The 25,287-nt window shown below is 37.2% G+C and overlaps 1 protein-coding gene across 6 annotated transcripts in view; it reads left to right on the top strand.

Annotated features, from left to right (window-relative positions):
* Xpo4 (exportin 4) overlaps nucleotides 1–25,287 on the top strand; it is a 94,295-nt gene that overhangs the window by 54,480 nt on the left and 14,528 nt on the right. For all 6 annotated transcript variants that reach the window (XM_020167661.2, XM_020167662.2, XM_074043711.1 and 3 more), the window contains 9 exons: nucleotides 423–535; nucleotides 5,157–5,314; nucleotides 5,551–5,725; nucleotides 16,118–16,294; nucleotides 17,453–17,595; nucleotides 18,095–18,240; nucleotides 19,151–19,328; nucleotides 24,135–24,294; nucleotides 24,785–24,954. In XM_020167661.2, the coding sequence (XP_020023250.1) occupies nucleotides 423–535; nucleotides 5,157–5,314; nucleotides 5,551–5,725; nucleotides 16,118–16,294; nucleotides 17,453–17,595; nucleotides 18,095–18,240; nucleotides 19,151–19,328; nucleotides 24,135–24,294; nucleotides 24,785–24,954 (1,420 nt within the window). The remainder of the gene's footprint in view (nucleotides 1–422; nucleotides 536–5,156; nucleotides 5,315–5,550; nucleotides 5,726–16,117; nucleotides 16,295–17,452; nucleotides 17,596–18,094; nucleotides 18,241–19,150; nucleotides 19,329–24,134; nucleotides 24,295–24,784; nucleotides 24,955–25,287) is intronic.

Consider the following 25,287-nt stretch of genomic DNA (forward strand, 5'->3'; position numbering starts at 1 on the left):
TTTTCTAGTGAATATATTTCTTCTGGAAAATTGCTATTTTTCCATGTAGGCTATATGAGACTCTCATGATGGGATAAACTTACAGGAATTGATTCTTCTTTATTTTTCAATGTCTGTTTTACAAGGTTTGTGTTTCCTTCTGTTACCATTATTAAGATCTCTGATGATCAAAGTTTCTGTGTCCCTACAGCATGACATATAGATACTATGAAACTGTTATCTTACATTCCTGTAGCATTCCTTTTTTTCAGCACTTAATGCCTTTTATTCCTTAGCTTTATGAATGAATTATGTAGCATATGTGAAGAGGCTTAAACTGTTTCCATTACATTCTTTCTGAATGGCTCCTGTTATATTTAGGGTATACTTATATGTTAGACAAAGTAAGAATGTTATTGTTGTTGACCTTGACACCAGATAACTGGGCAGACATTATATAGCTATGTTTGAATCCTCACAAAATGTGCTGCTGAAGCCAACAGAGACCTGGCGGGAGACTCTTCTGGACAGCAGAGTTATGGAACTTTTCTTCACAGTAAGTCTTAGTTTTCATTTCTGCCATCAAAGCCATGGGAAAGAGGAAATGCCTTTGTGTTTTTCTCCTCTACAGCCTTCTCTTCTGCTCAGTTTATCTGCTTAAGCAGATACTATATTTAAGCAGAAACCATTTAACAAGCTTCTTGGTAATTTAGGAAAATGTCATGTATTTCCAGAGGGTTTAGTATCCTGGAGTAGAACTTCTCAGACTTTATCTCAGGATCCCTTTATACTTCAAGAGCTTTTGTTTATGTGGTTTATAAGCTATTATTACTTATCCTATTAAAAAAAATTCAAACAGAACTTTAAAAAATAATTTATTAAATAGCAGTAAGAGACCTTTACATAGTAACATAAATAACATTTTAATGAACAGATAACTATATTTTTGAAAAGAAGTTTAGTGAGAATAGTTGCATTATTTTACTTTTTGTTTTGTTGTTTGTTGTACATTTTTGCAAATATCTCTAGTGTCAAGCTTAATAGAAGGCAACCAGATTCTCCTGTGTCCTTTGCATTCAGTTGGTATCCCATACCATGTAGCCTCAGGAAAATGCAGTGTGTGTTTACATGTGTGACAGAAAAGAAAAGGCTGGTATCATCCTAGTATTATTATGAAAATAGTTTGCCCTCCAAGATGACCTGCATTGTCTAAGAATGGGTAGGGATCCCTGGATCCCACTTTGAGAACTGCTCTTCTAACGTAGTGTATTTTTTAGAACACCTGGGCTAAGTTTTATTTAATAGTAATTTGCCTCATGAATTTCAAGTAAAACTTTGAACAGGGCTCTTATTATCAGCTAAATAAAGAAGTAAACATTATATCCCCACATTTGCCAGTGGGTATTATCATTTGAAAAAGCATGTCTGTTGGCGGGGGGAGCAGTGATTTGCAGTTACAGGGTGAGTGCAAAACTTAAGATACAGAAATTTGGGCAAAATCAAGGTCATAAAGTCCAAATAAAGACCCAAGTAAAAAGAAAAGAAGAAAGCTGTTTTGCTTAATCCCAACCATTAATTATAGTTTTTTAGCATTCATGTGTTTTGAAAATTTTGTGCACGAACTTCCAACTACCTTCTTTTTTTTATTCAACCATTTAAAATATTATAGTTCTTTAGTATATATTTAAGAATATCTAGAACAAGATTATCCATCCATGGGTATACATAAAAGATGTTTTTTATAGAAATGCTTGGTTCTCATCATTACTTAATAATGCTGTATTTTCTATTTAAACTAGAGGAATGATGAGTAAAAACACTATCAAGATCAAAGAGATGATTATAACTGAATTTTACAAAACAAAAACAAAACAAAAAAACCCTGCCCTGTTGCCTGCTTCATCTGACAAGAATTGTTTTGATAGGACTCCATGTTCAATTCTTTGGATTGTTCACTTTAGTGAAAATAAATCCCACTCCAGAAGTTTTTGAAAAGGTGAAAAACTTGCTGGCAGGACTGGAAACAGCTCCACCAAATCAGAACAGCTGTCTAGACAAGCCAGACAGCTGCTCCTGTCAGCTGTGAGCTGCCACATGCAAATAACTTTTGAATTTGAAAGTTAGCCCTTTTCTGCTTTGTTTTTTTAGCAGTTTCATGTGTTGTGTGTAGCTAGTTATTTCATTTAAGCAGTTTATGAACAATTTAAATTTTGAGTTACAAAACCTACAATGGCTAATCTTTTTCTACTTCATTTATTTTTGTTAAGTTTAGTTTTATTCATGTGAATTCACTACCTAATTTGATCCCTTTTCCCATTGGATAACAGTTTTCCACTGCATATTGCTGTCGTGCTAGGTATAATAAACTGTTGTGAGGGAATAAGGCTTAAATTTGTTGATTATCTCTGAGACTGAAAATAATTTTGGTTGTGTTTGCCCTTCAGAAGTTTGCGGACGGGCTGATTTTTCTTTCATCCATAAGGCCTTGAAAGCACCACTGTTGTTAGGTTTTTTTTCCCACTTTCTTGACAAGATTGTTTCTAGTTTCCTTTTCCTGCTCACTGCATAAATGTCACCATTCTTGCCTTGGTTCTCAGATTTGGTGACTACACTTTTCCACAACTAGTTCTTCTACATGCAGCACTGTAGGCAGCACTTCACAGATAACTCTAGATTTCAGAACCTCAAACCAAGTACTCACTGAATGCTTCCATTTGGATGGCCAGAAGACATGTGACATTTGACGTATTCCGATAGAATTTGTCATCTTGCTGACTTGCTTCTTCTTTATGCTGTGTCTTGATGAATAGCCTCACTATTTCCTGCCCTGGATGTCCTGCTATATTTGCTCTCTCTGCCCTGTCTGCTTCCCGTATTCAGATGGAGAATCCAGTTTTTAATTGTATTATACAATTTGTATTGAAATCCATGTTCATACATGAGGGAACTCTTTTATAATGCTGACGTTGGAAGAAGGGCAAGAATCTGTATCATAATAATCACTTATCGTGAGTTTTATGTAGTACATATTTCAGATAACATAAACTAAGCTTTCACAACATAGGCAGACTCCAGAGACAGTTTATTTTGTTATCAACGTTACCTATTTCAGTAAGGGTATTTTTTTCTTTTGGTTCCTCACTTCTACATCAGGAATGAGTATCATCTGACTTCTTGGGTAGAGAAGATTGTGAGATGAGTTTCTGTTGTCCCAGACTGCATTGTGTTTGTTGATAGAATATATCCCTGGACATCATACTTAAATTAAATGTTAATTAGTTTACAAGGCCTGATGGCACAAATTTGAACTATGTTTTTTTCTTTTTTTGCTGGGGGGCGGGGGAAGAGCTTATAATAGTGTGTTGTGTTTAAGAACTCAGAAAGAAAGCAATGGACATATATGAATATGTGGATTATACTTTGAAATTACTATATAAAACTTAAAATACATTGGGATATAGTTTGAAAAGCATTTACATTCTAGGTCAGGAATTGGTAGACTCTTTCTATATGAGGCTAAACAGTCACTATTCTAGCTCTGTATGTTACATGATTGCACTCAACCTGCCATTGTCGTGCAGAAGCAGCCCTAGGTACAACCAGCAAATGAGTCTGAAACTCCAGTTCACTTTACTGAGCTCATTAAATGTTCACTTTATATAATTCTCACAGATCACAAAATATACGCTTTTGGTGTTTGTTTTTCTCTCAGCCATGTGGACATGGAAAACCATTTTTTTCTCAACAGCTGTATGAAGACATTCAGGGACCAAACTTAGCTCATGGGCTGTGGTTTACAAACCCTTGTTCTAGACCAGAGTGTAGCATAGTTTAAGCAAATTAGTAGATCAATTAACTGTAATTTTATTTTTTGCCTTTAAAAATTTTTTATTTCTGAATTAGCATACATTAATGAGGGACTTTCATTGTGATAATTCCATGCATGTGTACAGCACACTTTGGTGAAGTTCACCCTGCTATTACATTTCCATCATCCCCCTTTCTCCCTTTTCTTTTTTTTCACTTTTTAATTAGTTTATGATAATTGTACAGAGGGTTTTGGTGTGACATTTCCATATACAGGCACAATGTAACTCCAGACAGGTTTCGATGTTCCATCTTCATACACATATAGAAAGTATATAGACCATATTCACCCTCCTTTGTTTACCGTCCCAATTAATTAATTTTTAGAGATGTTGCCATTTTAAATTTCTTGACTAGATCTTAAGACATTCAAACCTGAAAAATTAATGGAATCAGTCAGTGAACAAGAATTTATTGTGTTTGCTGTGGTACACACTGTGTCAGTGAATATTTAAAAGAAGTATTTTAACCTGAAGTAATTTATAAATGATTTGCAAGTCAAAGTGAACAAAACTTGAAAGAAATAGAGAATAAATGTTCAGCATTGTGCTTTGTGTAGAAAAGGGAAGGGCTTGAGCAGTTAAGTGCCTAGGAGAACAGAGTGCATTAAGATTAATAATATCCCTATAATTCCTTCATTGAATTTACCTTGGCTATTTTAATTATGTCAGATCTCTCTTTATACAGAATATTATATGCCAGGTGTTTCACATTAGCTTGAGCCTTTAAATAAATTTGTGTACAATTGAAATTTTTTTAAATTTTTTTTTGCTGTTCATAGTAATGTTGTAGGATAAAATAATGATTCAAGCAGATTATGTATGCTTACATGTCGGTCGAGTCAGTGAATGAATGTCTAGGGTTTGAGGGGTGTATTGGTTTTCTGTTTATTTCACTAAGGCAGCATCTCTATACTCTTGATTGAACTTGTCTGCTAACTTTAGCAAGAAGCTGTAGTGAGGCATAGTTAGCATAATACAGATGACTGTCGTTGCTGCTGTTTTTAGAAGAAGCAGTATGTCTGACTGGCTGGCATCTGCTTCTCTCTTTGTCATAACATGCTGGAGACAGTTCAACTTTCAAAATGTAGGTAGCCTTTGGTTAAAAAAAATAACTAATATGTTTAAAATCATGGCCTACAATGTCAAGTTGGCTAAGAGGTAATTTTCAAATGTAGTTTAATTCAGGAATTAATTTTCTATAAATGACCAGCTACAGTAAATTTTTCTCTTACCTCATTCGGCATGGTAGACACGTGACCCTTACAAAAGAAGAATTTACTTTTATGGATTAGTAATTCTTTCTAACAGGTACATCGAAAAATCAGAGAAGATTCAGATATGGCACAAGATTCTCTGCAGTGCCTTGCCCAGTTAGCTTCTCTTCATGGACCCATCTTCCCCGATGAAGGATCCCAAGTTGACTATCTAGCACACTTCATTGAGGGATTACTGAATACCATAAATGGGTAGGTATACTTGCCCTTAGAAATGAAAAAGGAACTTTTTGGTTTTTTCTTGTGTTTAACAGTGGAGGAAAAAAGAAACCAGAGATTTTCTTTCCCATTTTGTGTTTTGAAGTAGAGCTGTATGGAACTAACACAAAGATACATACCTTTAAAAATAAATAGGTGGTATTTGTATGTATGGAAATGTGCTGTGATTTTCTTCTACCACTTAATCTGTCTCATTCCTTGGTTTGTAGAATTGAAATAGAAGATTCTGAAGCTGTGGGACTCTCCAGCATTATCAGCAATCTGATAACTGTGTTCCCTCGAAATGTTTTAACTGCCATTCCCAGTGAACTTTTCTCCTCCTTTGTTAACTGCCTCACACACCTCACTTGTTCTTTTGGGCGAAGTGCTGCATTGGAAGAAGTGGTGAGTGACTACCTGAAATAAATATGTCTGTTTTTCGTAAGAAAATTTGTACTTCCTTTGAAGCATTTTCTCATTCCATGTAATTATTTTAAGTAAGTGAATGCTAGTAACTATTAAAGTGATTTTTATTTGCATGTAAAAAGTAGTGGCAGTATAACCTTTAAAAATTTGTGGTTTCAAATCAGTTTAGCAGATAAAATTTATTGGTCTTAATTCTAAGATAATTAAAATGAAATGCTTCTCAAAAATTATGTCGAAAGCCCATTTTAACAATGTATACTTTATATATATATATATATATGTTTTAAGACTTAATTTTGAACTTACTTAGAAATTATGTAAATATAATTCCATTCAAATCATTGTAACCATACTTATTTTGATTAGGTAGTACTCTTTAATTTTTTTTGGCAGTAGGTGTAATAGTGTATTTTGGTGGAATCTAATTTATGTTAAAATTAAGACTAATAATAATACTGATAATAGTACTAATTTTCAGATGTATTTTCCAAACTTCATATTTAAATTTAGAGAACACACACTAAAACCCCTTGACAACTTAGCTGCTTTTGTAAGTTACTGTAAATAACTACATGTATCATGAAAAGATAATTGATTTTTTTCTACAAAGTAGGTATTAAATTGTTGAAAGTAGTTTTTCATCATGAATTAAAATGTGGATACTTTTAAAAGTCTGATAGAGTAAAAACAGTATTTGTAGATATCTGTTAGAATTTCACATTAACTTCTGAGTTGCTTTGGTGAAGGTCCAGTAGTGTGTCAGTTTTCCATTTGTCTTCAGAAGTTTTCAGAGAATAAATACTCAGGAATGATTGTGTGTATGTAATTGGGCACTTTTGTGACTAAATAGTAAGAAAGGAACCAGGACAGGCAGGGATTATGTGATAAGAAAATGGAAGTGGCAGAGGAATGCAAGTTTAGAAGAGGAATGCAAGTTTAAAAGATCTTATGTGGTATTTGAATTTTGATGTTACAAACATGCAAGTGCATGGAAAGTTAGGTATTTCAAGTGATTACACATTCTGAATCTGACAGGCTTTAATGTGGCTTCATTGTCCCTTCCCTTTCCCCCTTGGTTTGTTTATTTTCTCTGTTAAGCCAGGTGGATTAAAGATTTAACATGTTGTCACATATTTAGAAACACAGCTACCTTTTAGTTTCTGTTTGTGGATTAAGAATGTTCCTAACATTTTAAAGAGGGTTTGCTGGAAGATATGTGACATTCTTGCTTTGCAGATTTTATGTTCAGAATTTTGTTTATTTTGACCAGCAGGCTGACAGCCTGACAGTTTTTCTGTCCAGGTTTGACATTGAGTATTGTAATGTAGAAAGCTAGCTACTCTTCTACAGAAGCAGATATATCTTGTTTCACAAGAAGGCATGCTCTAGTTACATACCTAATTGGTTTCGTTTAACAAATGTTATTTATTTTAATATTTTGATTAATTTCTTTTACTTGATCTGTTTACAGTTAACAATTCTTTTAAAAACAGTCGGTCACCTGATAAGCGCAGAGGGAAACATTTTACTTTAAGCCGCATTCAGCAGATTTAGTGAGGTTGAAAGCGGAGAGAGGGGCCTCTGCACAGTGATTCGCATGAAGACTAAACAAATCTCCCTCAATGTCATTTCAACCCTGTTATTTTATTGTCCTGTGCATACTGGGGAGTTTGTACCAGAAACTCATGAAACAAATTGAGCTAGGCTGGACTTTCTGGGACAGACCACATAGTCTTTTGTTTCCTTGGTTGATTATAGTTCTCCTTCATGATGATACATAGTTGTTCTGAGATTGAAAAGAATGATCTTTTAAGGAAATTTGAAGAGCTAAGCATATTTAAAAAAAAACAAGACAGTTTGAGCTAGGTCATGAAACTGGAGCGTGCCAGTACCATGATCATGGAGCGCAGCCCTTCAGGCAAGCACTCATCTTTCATGAGTCAGTCAGGCTGATAACCCCTTCTCGTATTTTATGGCATGGTGAGCTATGTGAACGTGCCTGTATAGTCTGCACAGAGCAGTGTAGAAAGAGCCTTTGTAGGGCATTGATTGATAGGCTATATTGTATGTGCTGTCTTTACCATCTAAGACTAGTTGTTGAGTTTTGTTGTTTTGTGCAAACCAATAGCTTTTTGTAATTTTACTTTTTAAATATTTTTGTCATTTTAATTTTGGACAGTGTTTCTGTTTTTCTTTAATATTAAATGAGGTTTTTTTCCCCCAGTAGAAAAACAGATTCCCTATATATACACTTTTATTGTGATATTAATTTTTTCACAACTATATTTGTTTAGGAATACATAATAGATTCACTCTCTTGTAAGCAATTCATGTAATTGATGGTAATTATATTGCTATAGCAGGGGAGGAAGAGCATTTTTCTAGAGAGTAAAATTTAGGATACTAGTGTCTTTTTATAATAATATTCTTGCTTAGTGAGTTTATTACCCTTTGTTTGAAGAAAATATGTTTATGACTACACCTTGATGAGCAACAAGCTAGAAGTCTAGAGAGCAATTCCAGTTTTCAGCTCCAAGTTGTTTTGGAGCTGTTATGGTTTCTTGTTATTTCTTGAGCTTCCTGAAGCCAAGAATTTTTTCATTATACCTCTGAAGTCAAATTATTTATTTCCTGTTGCTGGACTGAAGAAGTGAGAATAATTGTGAGATGGAACAATACTGTCTTAAAGATTAAAGTCCAATATTTATTGTTCATATTAATATACCAACTATATTATAAAATGTTCAAAATGCTAGCACATACACTTGGATTAGTTCAGTAAAATTTGGGGAAAATCTGACTTGAACTTTGTACTCTAGTTTGTTTCTTGGTTTTTTTGGTCAGAAAACGTTGGTTCATGCCAAAATAGTATCATCAAAGAGGCCAGGCAACATGTTGAGTCACATGAACAAAATAGCTGTCGTGACAATGACTGACCTGTTTTGTATGTGTATTTTGGTGTCATCCCATCTATATGGGAGGCTGAGAATAGCCGGTCTAGGCAAAAAAGTTAACAAGACCCCCATCTTAAGAGAAAAGGGCTGGACATGATTGTGTAAGCCTGTCATCCCAGCTACCACATGAAATATCTCATAGTAGGATCATGGTCCAGGCTGGCCCAAGGAAAACAAAGCAAGACACTGTCTCAAAAATAACCAAAGAAGGAAAAAGATCTGGAGCCATGGTTCAGCTGGTAGAGCGCCTGTCTACCAAGTGTGAAACCCTGAGTTCAAACTCCAGTACTGCTAGCAAAAAAAAAGTCTAAATAGAGTCGAGCCTGATGATGCATACCAATAATTTCTTGTGATTTCAAAAACCAGCCTGGCTAAGTAAGGAGACCCTGTAAGATGGAGAGGGAGAGATCTATATTGATAGAGCCTTTCCTCTCCTCTTCTATTTACATGGGTTCCTCCCCCCCGCCATCTCTATTGTGAGCAAGTTTTTGTTGCATAACTTTTTGTTGCATAATTTATACCTGCCAAAATGATCTCATCATGTCTGCAGATGGGCTCTGCTAGTGAACTTCCCAGCCTCTGTGATCAGTGGTAGTTGAATTTGTTTCGATTCTCAAGTTCTTACAAAGAATAATAGCAAAGAAGCAGCCTGAAGCTGGACTGTGGAACCTAGAGTTCAGTAAGGTTAAGGAACTCCTTAGAAGTTATCACTCAGAAATAAGATTTTCTGAGAAAATTGTCCATACTCGGCTCGTTGTACTGTTCATGTATGAATCATACTTTTTGTTTGTTTGTTTCTTTCTCTGGAACTATTTATTTTTGAGTCATACTTTTCTTAACTAACTCATGTTATATTTGCATGTGAAAATAATTTCATGCTGGGGATGTGGCAGAATATTTGCTTAGCACATGCGAGACCCTGGGTTTGATCTCCACCACTATAAAAAGAAAAAAAGAATTTTTGTGATCAACAGAAAGAGCTTTCCTATTTCAAGAAAAGATTTGGAGATGTCATGTTGCTTATTTGCTCTTCATGGGAAGAAATTTTGAGGTAGGATGGATTATAGTATGTTATCTCCTAGTAACCATAGAGCTTCCATCATTGTTAGGGAGAAATTTGGAGGCATTTGCAGTATACGTACCTAATTTTAACTACCCCAGTATGAAATTTATTTGTATGCATTTATAATATCTGATATTAGATTATAGAGCTGGATAGAAATATAAAGGTTATATTTTAGTGAAGTACTAGGTTCATAGCAAAAATTGAGTGAAAATACAGAGTTCCCGTATCTCCTCCCCTGACACACGTCCTTCCTTGTTGGACTCTCCCTCTGCAACACACACCAGAGTGGTTCCTTTGTTATGGTTGATGAACCTGCACCTACACATCATCACCCAGAGTTCATCACTTCTTAGTAGGGTTCATTTTTGGTGGTGTAACTTGTGTGGGTTTCGATGTATGTGTAATAACACATCATTGTAGGGTCACACAGAATAATTATCTCCATGTTTTTGCCTTCCTCAGAATGTCATACAGTTATGGTAGATTTTTAATCTCTAAAAGTAATTCAGTGTCAGAAAGAGGGGCTGATTCAAAGCTTCATGTAACAGCATTTTTGCAAAAATATTTGTCACTATTTTGAGATTACATATTCAAAATAAATGCCAAAACATAAGGGCAGATTTGTCTGACGGCCTGAAAATTCACTCCTTAAACTTTGAATTATGGGAACTGAAAAAGAATTGCTAATATTTTGCTTACCCTCTCCCCCTCCATTTCCAAATGGATAAAGTGGGGTCAAGTAGTCTCATAAGCTCTAAGTCCCTCTCCAGAGCCTTTCTGGCAGCAGGCCTGACAATACCCAGAGAATGAGCACATAGTGTCTAGCTCAGTCTCCTGCGTCATCTCTGTGCACGTGCTGCTGGCTTGGCTGCTGGATTTTGGCCAAAGTGGCCATGGAGCAGGGCCAAGGTATTATGAAAAAGCCCTAGGTTAGATTTCACTTCTCCCTGATTAGACTAGAAGGTCCAGTTGCCAATTGTCATCAACCAAATTTCTCACACTTTGATGAGATACTTATATTGGTATCCAGAGGGAACCAGAAGGGTTTTTTGTTGGTTTGTTTTTCAAACAGCATATAATCTTTATTTTAATTGGTATCCAATGAGTAGAGATTCTTACAGTCTACATGTGATCGTCTGTTTTGCCTAATATTAGGGCTTTATTGGAGGGATTGTCTGAAGCTCTTTTAATAGTAGAAAGCATTTAAGGCTTTTTAAAAATAGACTTACATTTTATAATTTTTTATATATGAGTAATTTAGCTATCGTAGCATGTCTTAGAAAATGTCTTGCTTCTTTTTTCTTTCCCAGTTGAGACTGTAGGTTAGAAGATGCTACTCCTAAGTTCCTGTTAAGATATGTTACTAGTCTGTTTATTTTGGCAAGATAAACTGCTAAGACCTAACAAATGATGTCTGTGAAGCACATGCTTTGTTAAGTATATAAACAGGCCACAGATGTTTCTATGGGAAGACCGTATCATTCCAGTGCTTAGCTCTTACCATTTAATAAATTATTTTGAAGGAATAAAACTACTTTCTCCTGCTGCTAATGACAGATTGGCCACTGTGCTTGGGTATTTTAGCTCTGATTTTGCTCATGATTGATAGATAGATAGATAGATAGATAGATGGATGGATAGATAGATATTCCATTTTTCTTTTTATTACTGTCCCTCCTCCCCTGTTATCTTTTCAAAACCACCAGATTATTTTATTATGAAACTGTGAGGTAACCATGCTTGAACCCATGACCTGATTGTGCATTACTAGTGCCTGGTTGGCATTGCTGGTGCACTGTCTCAGGCTCCCTTCCCTCACATTAGTCCCCACAGCAGACATGACCACTGTTCTGAAATTGTATTCCCTGGCTTTAAAATTTTTAATGATACATACTTGTCCATATATGTCACTGTGTGAATATTATACCACAACTTATTTTTCCTTTTTCTTGTAAATGAACTTTTTGAGTTTCTGTCATCACAAACTGTTGAAATAAACATTCTTTTTCATGTTTCCTAGTACACATTTTTTAAAAGTGTAAAGTGGGAGAATTCATTGATATAAAAAAGTGTAAAGTGGGAGAATGGCGCTCCCAATATTTGGAGGGCGGTATCCAAGAGGGGGTGATCGAGTGGGTGAGTGGGTGAGTGCTGTCGAGTGGGTGAGTGTAAAAGCGGCATGGTGGCTCAAGCCTAGAACCTCATCTCCTTGAGAGGTAGAGGCAGGGAAGGTCTTGAGTTCAAAGATGTCCCCAGCAAAGGAAGCAAGACCTTCTTTTGTAAATAAAATAAAAAAAGAACTGTGGATGCAGCTCATTAGCACTTGCCTAGCATTTGTGAAGCCCTGGGTTCAATCCCCAGTACCACAAAAACAAACAAACGAACAAAAAAAAGCAATGGGTGGCCTGTGCCCAGCTCCTAGAGAGGCTGAGACTGAGATCCCTTGAGCCTGGAGTTCTGGGCAACATAGACCTCATCTCACACAGGGCAGGGAGGGTTGTCTTAATTTGTTTTTCCAAGTATAATAACATTAGCCATCTTTATAGATGTATATATTATGTGCATATGTGTCTATAATTCTCAGTATTCTTCGGAAGTGTTTGTTCATATCCATTGCACATTTACTTGTCGGGCCGCTTTGTCTTTGATTTGTGGAAATGCCTTTTATGTTCTGCATGCTTTTTTGCTGTTATTTTGGTTATATGTGTTATATGTGTTGCAGATCTATTCTTCCAGTTTTGTGGCCCCCTTTTTCACTTTATGGTTTATTTTTTTCTTAATTTGGAATAAATTTAGATTTATAGAGAAGTGCAAAGATAGAACAGAGAGTTCCCATATGCTTTTAGCCACTTTTCCGCACGTAATTGTGATACATTTGCCAAAACTAAGAAATTAACACTGCTATATTATTGGTAATTAACTACAGGCCCTCCTTGGATTTCACCAAATTTTCCTATAGTCTCTTCTGTCTGTTCCAAGATCCAGTCCTGAATACCACATTTGCATAGTATCTTTCGAGGAACAAATGGTCCTCATCTTATTGTAGTAATTTTACTTTCATTTTTATTTTTGAGACAGGACTTTGAATTCTCTGTCCTCTTCCTCAGCTTCCCAAGTGCTGGAATTCTAGGCTATGCCACCATTCCTGGCTTAGTTGGAATTACTGTTATTTCTTTTATAACTAGTAATTTTGGTTTCTTATTTAAGACATCTACCCTTCCCCAGCAACATTTATTGAATGGTCATTTTTCACATATGTGTGTCTTTCATAAGCTCTCCAGTCATTTTCAACTTGTTCATTTATTTCTGTGTCATAAGGGGACATCTAGGAAGGTGGTAGGAGGAGTTCCCTTGTCAGTTCTTAAAATTGGGTTGTGGTTGGGATTGTAGTGAATCTTTAGCAGTCTATAAATTTTTGTTGAAGAACTAAAACCAATTTCTTCCACTTCTAATAACATTGAGTGCTGTGCTTGGGCATTTAGCACTGTTTTTGTTATATATCCTTTCACTGTAACAATCACCATAATTGTCTTTGTATTATTATTATTATTATTAATTATCATTATCATTATCATTATTTTGGGTGGTGTTCTGCTACCTGAGCCATACTCCCAGCCCTTTTTTGCTTCAGCTATTTTTAGGATAGGGTCTCATGTTTTTGTCTGGGGCCAGTCTGAGACTGCAGTTCTCCTAACTACAGTGTCCTGGGTAGCTAGGGATTAAAGACATACACCACCATGACCATCTTGTTTATTGAGATGGGGGATGGTCTCACTAACTTTGCTTGGGCTGGCCTTGAACCATGATCCTCCTGGTCTCTACCTCCCAAGTTTCGGTTTTTGATAAACTCTTTAAGTGGTCTCTTATTTTACATTAGAGTAAGAGACTCTTCACAACTGCTCTTCCATAAATCAGACAGCTTGATTTATGAAGGCTAACTCCTAGAGAAAATGAAGAAAACAAATGGACAGATCAGTTGAAGCAGTATTAAAGATGACTTAAGCCAGACATGTGGCACAAAAATTCAATCCCTTGAACTTGGAAGTCTGAGACAGGAGGATTGAGAACACCAACCAGCATGGTTATGTAGTGAGACTGTCTGAAAAAGAAAAAAAAAAAGATGACTTAATGTTTTTATAGCCTTTTTTGTTCCTTATAAGACTTCTGATGGCTTATTTTATGAGTATTTAAAATGAAATAGTCTTTTCAAACTGGCAAAAGAGAATCATAGTAGTAAAGACTAGAGATGAGAGAGCAGCCCTGACATACTGTGTAATTGTTAGTTTCCTTCTAGATTGCATCACTTGCTGTCTTTCTGGCTCTCCATCTCATCGTCCTGCATGTTGCCTGCCACATACTCCCTCCTGGTGTTCCTCTCGCCTTGCATCTTCCTCAGGCACCCCCCAGTGTGTGCACTGTCTTTGTGCTTATTCTCTATCAGTATTTTCCTTCTTTGGTGAATTATTCTGGTTTTACAACTTTAAGAAACAAATACTAGGGTTTCTTGGTGCTGGAGATGCCAAATTTGTCATTGTAGTTCTGAACTCTTCCCTACAATGAAATGTATATCAAACAGCGAACTAAATCTTCCCACTTGGATTCCTTTTCTGCATCTGAAACTCAACATGTCATCTCACCTAATCTTCAACAATTTAAGAACTAGATCACCGTCTTCCCAGCTGCTCAGATACCAATTCAGGTGTGCAGGCTGTTCCGCTCCCCCGCCCCGCCCCACCCCCTGCAGTCAGACTTCTTATTCCATTTGTATCCTACCAGCCCTTCCTCCTTAATCTGTACCCAGTGTGGCCACTTGACCACATCTCCCTTGCCTGAGCTACCTTCTTACTTGGCAGTGTGCTTTTCTTTGGGGTGCTGCAGTAACTTCTTGCTGCAGTTAGCAGGAAGCCTAGCCTGGTCACAGCCTGTGAAGGCTGTCTGGATCTGTTCTCCCGCTACCCCATTCTCACTTCGTGCTGTGCTGTGACTTGTCATTGCCTGTTCTGGTACAGTGGCATTCTCTTTGTTGTGTGAAATCCCTAGCTCATTCCTGCCTCCTGGCCTTGGCAGCTTTTAAAGTACAGTGGCTTTTTAGCAAAGTACTAGTTGTGATCAAGAAGATTTTGGGCCACACATAGTTCTGTAGAGTAGCCTGCTGACGTACCCCATCTCTCTCGTTTCTCAGTAGCTTAGTTTTTGCATAAAACTTAATTGGGCAATAGTAGCTATTCCTGAACAGGAAAGAATGGGAAAGAGGAAAATTAAGAATAACAACCTAATAATTACAGAGTTGTTAATGTTATCACCTATAGATTCAGTTGTATGGTTCTGTCAGGGAGAGGCCCAGTCAAGCTAGCTTGACAGAGGTTTAGGCAGGGCGAGACCTGGCTTCACCTGAATTTATTATCTACTTGTCTCTTTTTCTGTGTTTTCCACATTTTCCTTTGAAGGAAGAAAACCTATAAAATTAAACCAAAAAGAGGGAGGAAATTACTCACTTCTGCATTCACAAACTGTGCTTATTTGACTTGATTTTTCATAATGAAGGGACACCTTTGACATTATGAGTTTAATCAGTTCCTTTTATGCGTGTGTGTGTGTGTGTGTGTGTGTGCGCGCGCATGTGCGTGTGCGCACTCCTGGGGTTTGAACTTGGCCTTTGAGCCATGTCTCTTATCACCTACATTTTTTTTGTTTTGTTAGCAGCATCTATACTTCTTAAAGATAATTAATACTTTCCTATTAAGTGGAATTTTTCTTTTTCATTATTAAATGAGCTTTCTCTTACTAAAGAACATTGATGATGATCTCACATGTTCTAAGCTGTGCTGATTAGGTCAGTCCATTTTAATCATTCTTCATTTATTCAGATCACTAAAAGAATGTTGGGCTTGGGGGCTATAGCTCAGTGGTAGAGCACATGCCTACTGGGTGAGGCCCTGATTTCATCTCAGCACTGGAAAAAAATTTGTAAGAAGTGTACATTTTACCTTTATTTAAAAAATTTTCTTCCTGACTATAGAAAAATGTTAATAGTATTATTATTTGAAAAATATGTACTTTACAGCACTAAGTTGCTAACTTTCTAAAATAAACATTAATTCCTAAGAATTATTTTGGTTGAAATTAGAAAGATTTTTAGAAAGCTTAATAAAAACTTAATAATTGGAAATCTGTGCCAGTCATGTTGGTGCACACCTGTAATCCCAGCACAGGAGTTCCAGGAAATCTCTTTTCTTGTCTTTCTCTTAGGAACGTCTTATAAAATTATTTTTGTGCATAGTTATGTGACTCTTGTTATAATGCCCATTTCTTTCTTTGGACATTGGCTTTATAAATGCTCTTTTCTTTCAGCTCGATAAGGATGACATGGTGTACATGGAAGCATATGATAAGTTGCTGGAGTCCTGGCTAACTTTGGTCCAAGATGACAAGCATTTCCATAAAGGCTTTTTTACCCAGCATGCAGTTCAAGTTTTCAATTCCTATATTCAGTGCCACCTAGCTGCTCCAGATGGCACACGGAATTTGGTAAGTTTTTTATTTTTGGCAGGGAAGGCTAGGGCAGGAGGATTACTTGAGCCCAGGAGTCCAAGGCCAGCCTGGGCAACATAGTCAGGCCCTGTCTCATAGCAAAAAAAAAAAAAAACTTGTAAATTATCTTTTTTTAAAATTTTTGGTGGTACTGGGGTTTGACCTTAGGCCCTTAGCTGTTGGACATGTGCTCAGCCACTTGAGCTACCCCACCAACCCAGAATTTGTAAGTTTTAAGCCAAGTGATAATTAAAAATCATTACAGGTTCTATTTCATTGTTTTAGATAGTTATCACATACTACTAGAAATTTACGATAGGCTCCCTCAGAATATTTGCTGAGCACAAAAGTGGTCCTTGTTGTCTAAGTGAGTTTTTGATATGTGGGGTGTTGCCTTTTTTTGGGGTGGGGGTAAGGGGATTGCAGTCTGAACTCAGGGTTTCACACTTGCAAAGCAGTCGCTCTACCACTTGAGCCACACCTCCAGTCCATTTTGCTCTGGTTATTTTGGAGATGGGGGGAGAGGGGGTCTCGAACTATTTGCTTTGACTGACCTCAAATTGCATTCCTCCCAATCTTAGCCTGCCAAGTAGCCGGGATTAAAGGTGTGAGCCACCAGGTCTTGGCTAAGCTTTATTCTTTTTTTTTCTCTTTTCTCCCCGCTTCCCCCCCAAATACTGGGGATTGAACTCAGGGCCTTAGACTTGCTTGCAGGCACTCTACCACTTGAACCTTGTCCCCACCCATGGGATGTTGGCTTAATCAACTCTTTTTCAGTAGCTGCCCTCCTCCCCAACCACTTGTCCAGTGCTAAGGGTGACTTCCTGTATCCAAAATACCTGGGATCTTAAAGATGCCAGATCATTTCAATGAAAAGTGACATTCCCAGAGTGGGAGGTGGGTTGTAGGTATACAGTAAGTTGTGTTTGCCATGTCTACTGGGAAGTGATCCCTCTTTATTTTATTTCCTTTTGATAAACACTAGACCTGCTGGCGTGATTAGAGACGAGTCCCTAGGTAGCGTACTGGAAGGTTGCCTCTGTCTAGCTCTCCTTTCCATGTGCAGTACTGACGCTGTTTTACAGAGCCACAGAAATTCATGTCTTACCAATGGAGGTAGTGCAGTTCCTCATTGTTTGTTTCTCTTACTAATAGACTGCCAATGGCGTGGCCTCTCGTGAGGAAGAAGAAATAAGTGAACTTCAAGAAGATGATCGAGACCAGTTTTCTGATCAACTAGCCAGTGTAGGAATGCTAGGAAGAATTGCTGCAGATCACTGTATACCTCTTCTGACAAGGTACACACGGTGCAAAGAAACCCCATGGAGCAAATATTCTTTATTCACAATTCCCTGGAGAGCACTTAAAGTGTTTAAAGACACCCTTACCCTGTATCCCAGCACACTGGACCAAATGGACAGAAACATACTCATGATTGCATTCTTTGGCTTATACATTTGGAGCCCAGGCACTACAGCATAGATGGCAGAGAAGTTATGGAAAACATGGTATGAGAAATGATTTGAACCCATATCAATAAAAATTTGGAATAGCCAGTTTTCAAATGCCTCTTGTAAAACCTTGATTGTTTGTAAAGTATTGTTTTAATTCTGTGACATAAAAGAGTAAATCACAATTCCTATAGTGCTGTGAGAACAATTGTGTATTATAATACTTTTGTATATGTGTTTTTGCGCTGACATCTTAATTTATGTTGTTTAGTTATACGGAAGTTATAAATCGTTCTCTGTCTTTGCATATTGGACTTTATGAATCTATTGTTTCTTTACTCTTTAGTTTATTAGAAGAAAGAGTAACAAGACTCCATGGTCAGTTACAGCGACATCAGCAGCAATTACTTGCTTCACCTGGCTCAAGCAGCATTGACAACAAAATGCTTGATGATCTCTATGAAGATATCCACTGGCTTATTTTAGTTACAGGTTGGTTGTTTCTTTTTAAGACATAGTTGCCATCCAAACAGGTTAAGCCCTAAAAAAAAAAAAAAAAAGCTTCATACAGTAAAACTAATAGTTCAGAGCTAGGTATGATGATAAACGCCTGTAATCCCAGCACTCGGAGGTGGAGGCAAAACAATTGCAAATTTGAGGCCCGCTTGGGTTACATAACAAGACCCTGTCTCAAAAAAACAACAAAACAAAAGTTCATATGTGATACTGGATAAAATTTAGATAAAGGTGTTTTCTGACACAGAGCTATGGGAGGCATTAAGAAAGATACTGGCTAACACATAGTCAGTGTCTTTTGCCTTTTGCACACCAACTGTGTCATGTGGTCCTAATTGTAGCCCACTGAATTAGTGCTGTTAGGTATCATTGTAGTCCCATCTAATAGGTGAAGAAGCTGAAAGTGTAAAACTATCCCATGGTCTAGTTTTCTGCTGTTAATTTTTGGAGTCAAAAATGTAAGTCTAGGCAGTCTGACATTTAGGGTCTTCTTCTTTAACCACCATACTGTTTATTTTAAACAGGAGAAAATTTTGACTTTTGGAAAGGCACTCCTCGGTGTTGGTTTCTGATGTAGATAATAGAATTTCTAATAATTTTACAAAGCATATTACTGAAAATTACTAAAAAGTAGATTTAAAAGCCTGTTTTACTATGAATTATAAAATTGATCAATAAAACATTTCTACTTTATTGTATTTTTGAGGGCTAATTATCAGAAATTGAAAGTTGCTTCTCATCAAGGTGAAATTAATAGATTAACATTTATAATTTTACATCAGTTTATGTGATAGATATAAATCAAATAAAACTGAAAACATTTATAGTGCAACTTGGTAAATGTAGATTTGTAAAGTGTTCATTTTTAATTTTTTTTAAACTGAAGGCTACCTCTTAGCTGATGATACTCAGGGAGAGACTCCGCTAATACCTCCAGAAATAATGGAATATTCCATTAAGCATTCATCTGAAGTTGACATTAATACAACACTTCAAATTTTGGGATCTCCAGGAGAAAAGGCTTCTTCCATCCCAGGGTACAACAGAACAGATTCTGTGATTAGGTAATATGAACTCTATAGCTGTGCTCTTGTAATTTATACTGTGTTATAACTTCTGAGTGGACGGGTAGATGACTGGAGGGACTAGGCACACTGTAAATCAGATACGTGAGAGAAAAGACAACTTGGGAGAAGCCTTGAAATACACAGTATGGCAAGCACTCAGTATCTTAGGCAACTCTAATCTATTGGGAACTAACAGCTGTGTACTGAACAGAACAAATGAAAAGTTGTTCTGAATACGAGAGACATTGGAGCTAACATACTAGGCACACAGTGCTTGTCCATCAGAAAGCAGTACTGATGCATGTACTGGCTCCCGTAATCAGAAAGAAAAGACTTTGAGATTCTTAGAAACCAGATTGTTCACAAGAGCTACAATGGTCTCAGTGACTTTCTTAAGGAATATGGAAGTGCTCCTCCTGATTGTGAGAGTTGAGCCCTGTCGGGGCAACTAGAAGACCACAGAGTGCCTTTGTCAGAAGGTACACTTAAATCTTACCAAGGCTAATGCCACCTTTCTCATGCATTATTAACTGTGAAGTTAGGTGGGGTGAACCTGGGTTAAGTGTGTTCCCAAGGCTGGATTTGAAGACAGAACTTTAAATTTTAGCATGTTTAAATTTAGATTCTAGGCAGAGATGTCAGTAATGATAATAATACTGGTTTTGTCAGTTTGCAGAATCAGTAATTCAAACATTTTGCATCTTTTAAACAACAGAAAAGTAGCAAGGAAATGTGTAGGGCTTTATTTCCTTCATGCTGTGTTCTTGCTTGTAATAAAATCAATACTATATTGAAAATTTTTGTAATTTCCCTTTGGGGATTACTATAGTCATTACATTTTGTGTTTGTGGAAATCAGTTCTTTTGCTTTGGTTTGTTTCATGGTGAATGTTAATTTCAAAGAATTCATTTCAGAGTGTCTTCATGTTATATATTCTTTGTTATATATCTTGTCTGGATAATATCATTAGGAATGTTTTCCTTATATTTTAAGTGCTTTTTCGATTTTTTTCAAGTCTCAGGCATCAATATGGTAACAAAACAACTTGTATCTGAGAGCACAGACTATGAAGGGTTGGTACAAAGCAAAACATTGTTTTAATCCAAAGAATTAGTGTGAAGTTGACTGGTGTGTGGGAGAAGTACTCTTTGTTTGGGTTAAATGGAATTCACGTTCTTAAAGAATCAGTTATTTAGCAAAGAATTATTGAACCCTTGTTGTATACTAGGCACTTTAGTGGGTGCTTGGAATACGTTAGGGAAAAAAACAGCAAAAATTTACTTCCCTTTTTGCACTTGTAAGGGAGAGATGATCAGTAAGTAAATGATGTGATATGTTTAGAAATAGTGAATGCTGTGGGTAAAAAAATCACATGGGATAGGGGGCCTGGAGTGCAGACTTCAAGGATTGTAGTTTTTAGTAGGGTGATCCATACAGGCTTTATTTAGGAGGTAACTTGCAAGCAAGACTTGAGATTGGTAAGGGAGCCATGGAGGTGTCTGGGGGAAGAGCATTCCAAGCAGAACAAAAAGCTAATGCAAAATGTCTGGGTATGCAAGAATGCTATTGTGGGCCGAATGGAGTGAGGTGGAATTTTATAAGAGATGGCGTTGGGAAACAGAGAGAAACCAGGTAAAGTCTTCAGGCCTTTGTAACAAACACCTCTGGTTTTTGCTCTGAGTTAAGCAGGGTGGTATAGTAAGGTTTTGAGCATACTGCTTACATCCTAAAGGTGTTAATCTGATGGCTGCATTAACAGTGGGTGGTAGAAGTGGGAGACCAGTTATGAGGTGCTTGTAGTAACCGAGGCAAAGTTGACAGTGTCCAGACAGTGACAGTAGTGGAAATGGTGAGAACTTAAAGACAGTGCTGTTTAATTTATTGTGCTGACTTAGGAAATGCAGTGTAATTCAGGACTGACTTGGGAAACAGAGTGCTGTCTGGAATGGATAGGGGTATTGACCTTGAAATGTGAACAATCAAAAAATATTTGAATAAATTGTTCTTCGACTCCTCTTTGAGCTATGATCTGAGGGTATAGTACAGTGGTGTTGGAGTACCTAGGTTCACCTAATCTGCTGGTAGAGGGAGCTTCCTGGAAGAAATGACATTTAGAGTGCTGTTGAAGAATGAGAGGAAGGCAAAGTGTTGGACAGTGACAGCAGCACAGGCAGAACTCATGCTGTGTAACTGACCATGGAGCAGAGGAGGGCTGCATGTGGTAGGTGAGATGAAAATGGGAGGAGGCTAGGATTTGCAGGGAAGTGAATTGTTTAGAGGCTGACAGGGACGCACTTATCTAGCCACCCTGGGGTGAAGACATACGGAGGCCATAGGGTTTGCAAAGTCTTTGTGAGGGAACACTCCGGGCCTTTTCTGATTGCTGGGTATGGTGGAGAGGAGAATGGAAAGGTGGAGGAAGGCTTCTTACCTCTGCCCTAACTGCTCTTTGATTCACCTTTTTTCCACTTGACAAAAGAAAGGCTCGAGCTCCTGCTCATTCCATACCTTACTTGTGGATTAGCAGGTATGTAAAAGCCTGCGGAGTACCAGGGCAGTTCTGAACAGCCAGAGCCAATGGTCATTCCACTGTCCTAATAACGTTGAGCAGGACCAGTCTTAGCTAAGAGAGTATTAGGAAGAATATTTCATTGTAGATTTCTGTGGCTTTTGTCCTATAACTTGAAAGAAATTCAAGTAACTGGGTGACCTTGCTGTTTTTAAAATATCTTCTATTTTTTATATGAACAAGGTTTTTCAGCATGTTGTCTATTCACGTGAAAAATAGGAATCAAATTGTGCTCGGCTTTGGCTCATTCTGGCTTTGGGAATGTGGGAAAAACATGAACTAAGTGGAAAAACAAAATCCTGCTACTTTAGCCTCAAGAGATGGACATTTTTTTTTCTGTTTTATAACTTAAATTTGTATTGTACCCTAGCATGGTGGTACATGCCTGTAATCCCCAGCTACTCCAGAGGCAGAGATCGAAGTTCTGAGACAGCCTGGGCAAAAAGTAATCAAGACCCCCATCTCAACAAACAAGCTGACCCTGGTGGTACACATGTAATCCTAGCTACACTGGGAGGCATAGGTAGGAGGATTGCAGTTGGAGGCCAGCCCTGGGCAGAAAGTGCAAGCCCCTATCTAAAAAATAACTAAAGCAAAAAAGTGCTGTGGCATGGCTTAAATGAGTTCAGGCTCCTGAATAAGTACATATACATACAATTTTGTGTTGTGGTTAGCTCAGTGCTATACTTTTTAAAGTATTACAAAGGTAACTCAACCAAGGAGACATTTAACTACTTATAGTCTTATGATCATTGTCTTTGTAGACAATTGTGTATGATCAGGAAAATACTTGAGGGTATAAATTCATTGTATTAGAATAATGTTCTTTATGGAAATGAAATAAACTTTTCTGTATGTTCTGAGTGGCCGATGGTGGTTGTGGCTATCAGAGCATGCTAATCGAATTACAGTGCATAAGTTTAAATTGTTAATGTAACTGTTTCATTTTTAATTCTTAGACTGGAAATAATATTTAAAAATTATTTAATCTTATTGGGAAAATTTGGTACAACTTAAATGAAATGTGAGATCACTTGGGATTTTTTGTTCATACAGGCCCTAAAATAAATTTCAAAAGTTGGCATACTGGCATATAAAGTGTATGTGGATAGTAAGAAAAGAAAAGGTTCTAGGGTGGAACTTTAAAAACTTCCTGACTTAAAGGAGGTAAAAAGAGGAGGCTGTCATAAAGGCTGGGAAAGAGTAAGCATGTAGATGAGGGGGCATGGGAATTGTGATGCCAGAGTTGCCAAGTGAAGGAGTTCTGTCTGAAGGGCAGAGTGGTTAACTGTGCCAAGGGCTTCTAACACATTTCTATCACTTTCACTACAAGGAGGTTTCAGTCTTCAGAGCAGAGGTCAAGCCTCAGTGATTAGAACTCATGAAATGGCTTTGCACCGAGTTCTTTTGTTGCATCATTTGATTCCTTGCCTTTTGGCTGAAGTCGAGTTAAATATATGTATAGCTTCTGGTTATGTCCACACATGCCACACACTCCCAGAACAGATATTTTCACTTATCTGAATGTCATGTTGTTATTAAAACCATGTGGCCATATAGCAGGGTGATAGCAATATGTACATTTGGTAGAAAATCTTTGTAGCAAGATTTTTCTCTCTTCTTCTTCTTCCCCTACTGCTCCAATCCCCTCCCCCCCATTCCCCCTTACCCCCAGTGTGGGGAATTGAACCCAGGGCCTTGCACACAAGATAATAATACCATCAGAAGTCACATTTATTTACTACAAAAGTAATATAACTATCAGATTTGGAGATAAGACTCAATACTCAAAATATTCTAGATGAGTCACTTTCCTTATCTTACACCATAACAGTTCTGCATTTTATGATATAAAAACACAAACTGTGCATATAAGGGGAGTTTTAAGGAGTGATGAAATGCTGAAAAAGAAATTGGCATGTACTTTGAATATTTAATTTTACATGTTCCTCCATTTTGAACCTGGAAACTCCTTAGACAGTAATGCTGAAATTTGCACATTTTCAACACCAGCAGAAAGATGGCCCTCACACTGACTCTCCTCCTTGTCTCCTGCTTCATGGAAGATTGGAAATCATGTGAGGGGGATTTGTCTCCAATCCCATTGATAAAATTTTAAGTCTGATTAAATTCAGAGAGTTGAGCAACAGAAAAAGACTTTTAAGGGGGGAAAAATATGGCTAGACAACCACTAAACAATAAAAGAGTAAATGACCTGTGTTTTATACCTACAGGCTGTTATCTGCTGTTTTAAGAGTTTCAGAAGTTGAATCTCGAGCAATACGAGCAGATCTCACTCATCTACTAAGCCCTCAAATGGGCAAAGATATTGTTTGGTTTCTAAAACGCTGGGCCAAGACTTATCTCCTGGTGGATGAAAAACTATATGATCAGGTCAGAATGTGAAACTGTTAAACTTCTTTTGGATTTAGGATGATGACAGTAATAGAAGTGGGAACATTTTCTTGTTGACTTTTCTCATTACAGTGAACTGAACTGAAACATCTTCCACATTGAAGAGAACTGATGACTAGAGTGCTGTCATATAGCTTTTCTTAAGAGCGCATCATTCAATTCCATTTACTTTAACCAAAATTAAGATACAGATTGCTGGTTGGGAGTAGATTAATACACGTTCTTTGCATTTCTTTCAAATACCATATTAGTGTATTAATGGGAGAATAAAGTTGGAGAAAATCACATTGGAAGACGTGGGTAAATTGAGGATGTCCTTTTGGACTCGTGGGAATGAATAAATTGTAAAATTGATGTGAAATAAGCATTACTTCAGATTTAGAAGTTAATTTCAATGTGATTTTTCTTTGGATTATTTTTTCAGCTTATTTTTCTTTCTAACCTTACATAATTTATTTTATATCGTAAGATAAGTCTACCATTCAGCACAGCATTTGGAGCAGATACAGAGGGTTCTCAGTGGATTATTGGCTACCTCTTACAAAAAGTCATCAGTAACCTCTCAGTCTGGAGTAGTGAGCAGGACCTTGCAAATGATACTGTGCAGCTCCTTGTCACTTTGGTGGAAAGAAGAGAAAGGTAAGCCCCATGTTTAGACTGACCACATGTGTGAGAACAAGGGAGGTTGGGCTTGCTTTCTTCTGCAGTCTTCTCAACTGGCAAGTGATTACAAAGTTTAAGTCAAAGTGGACCCTACAGTTTTGGAATGGTGAGTTTTAACAACTGCATCACACTGTGATTACAAATGCAAATGGGCCTTTCCTCTGATATAATGGAGGCTGGCATTGAGTGTTGAAGGATTTGACATCAAATAGCCTTATAAGTAACACACTGTCAGACAGCTAGGGTGATTTGAATACAAGCCTGTGGGATTTGAAAGTCTGTATTTGACTTGATTGTACTATGCTTTAA

This window comes from Castor canadensis, chromosome 10 (genome assembly GCF_047511655.1).
Source record: "Castor canadensis chromosome 10, mCasCan1.hap1v2, whole genome shotgun sequence".
Lineage (NCBI taxonomy): Eukaryota > Metazoa > Chordata > Mammalia > Rodentia > Castoridae > Castor > Castor canadensis.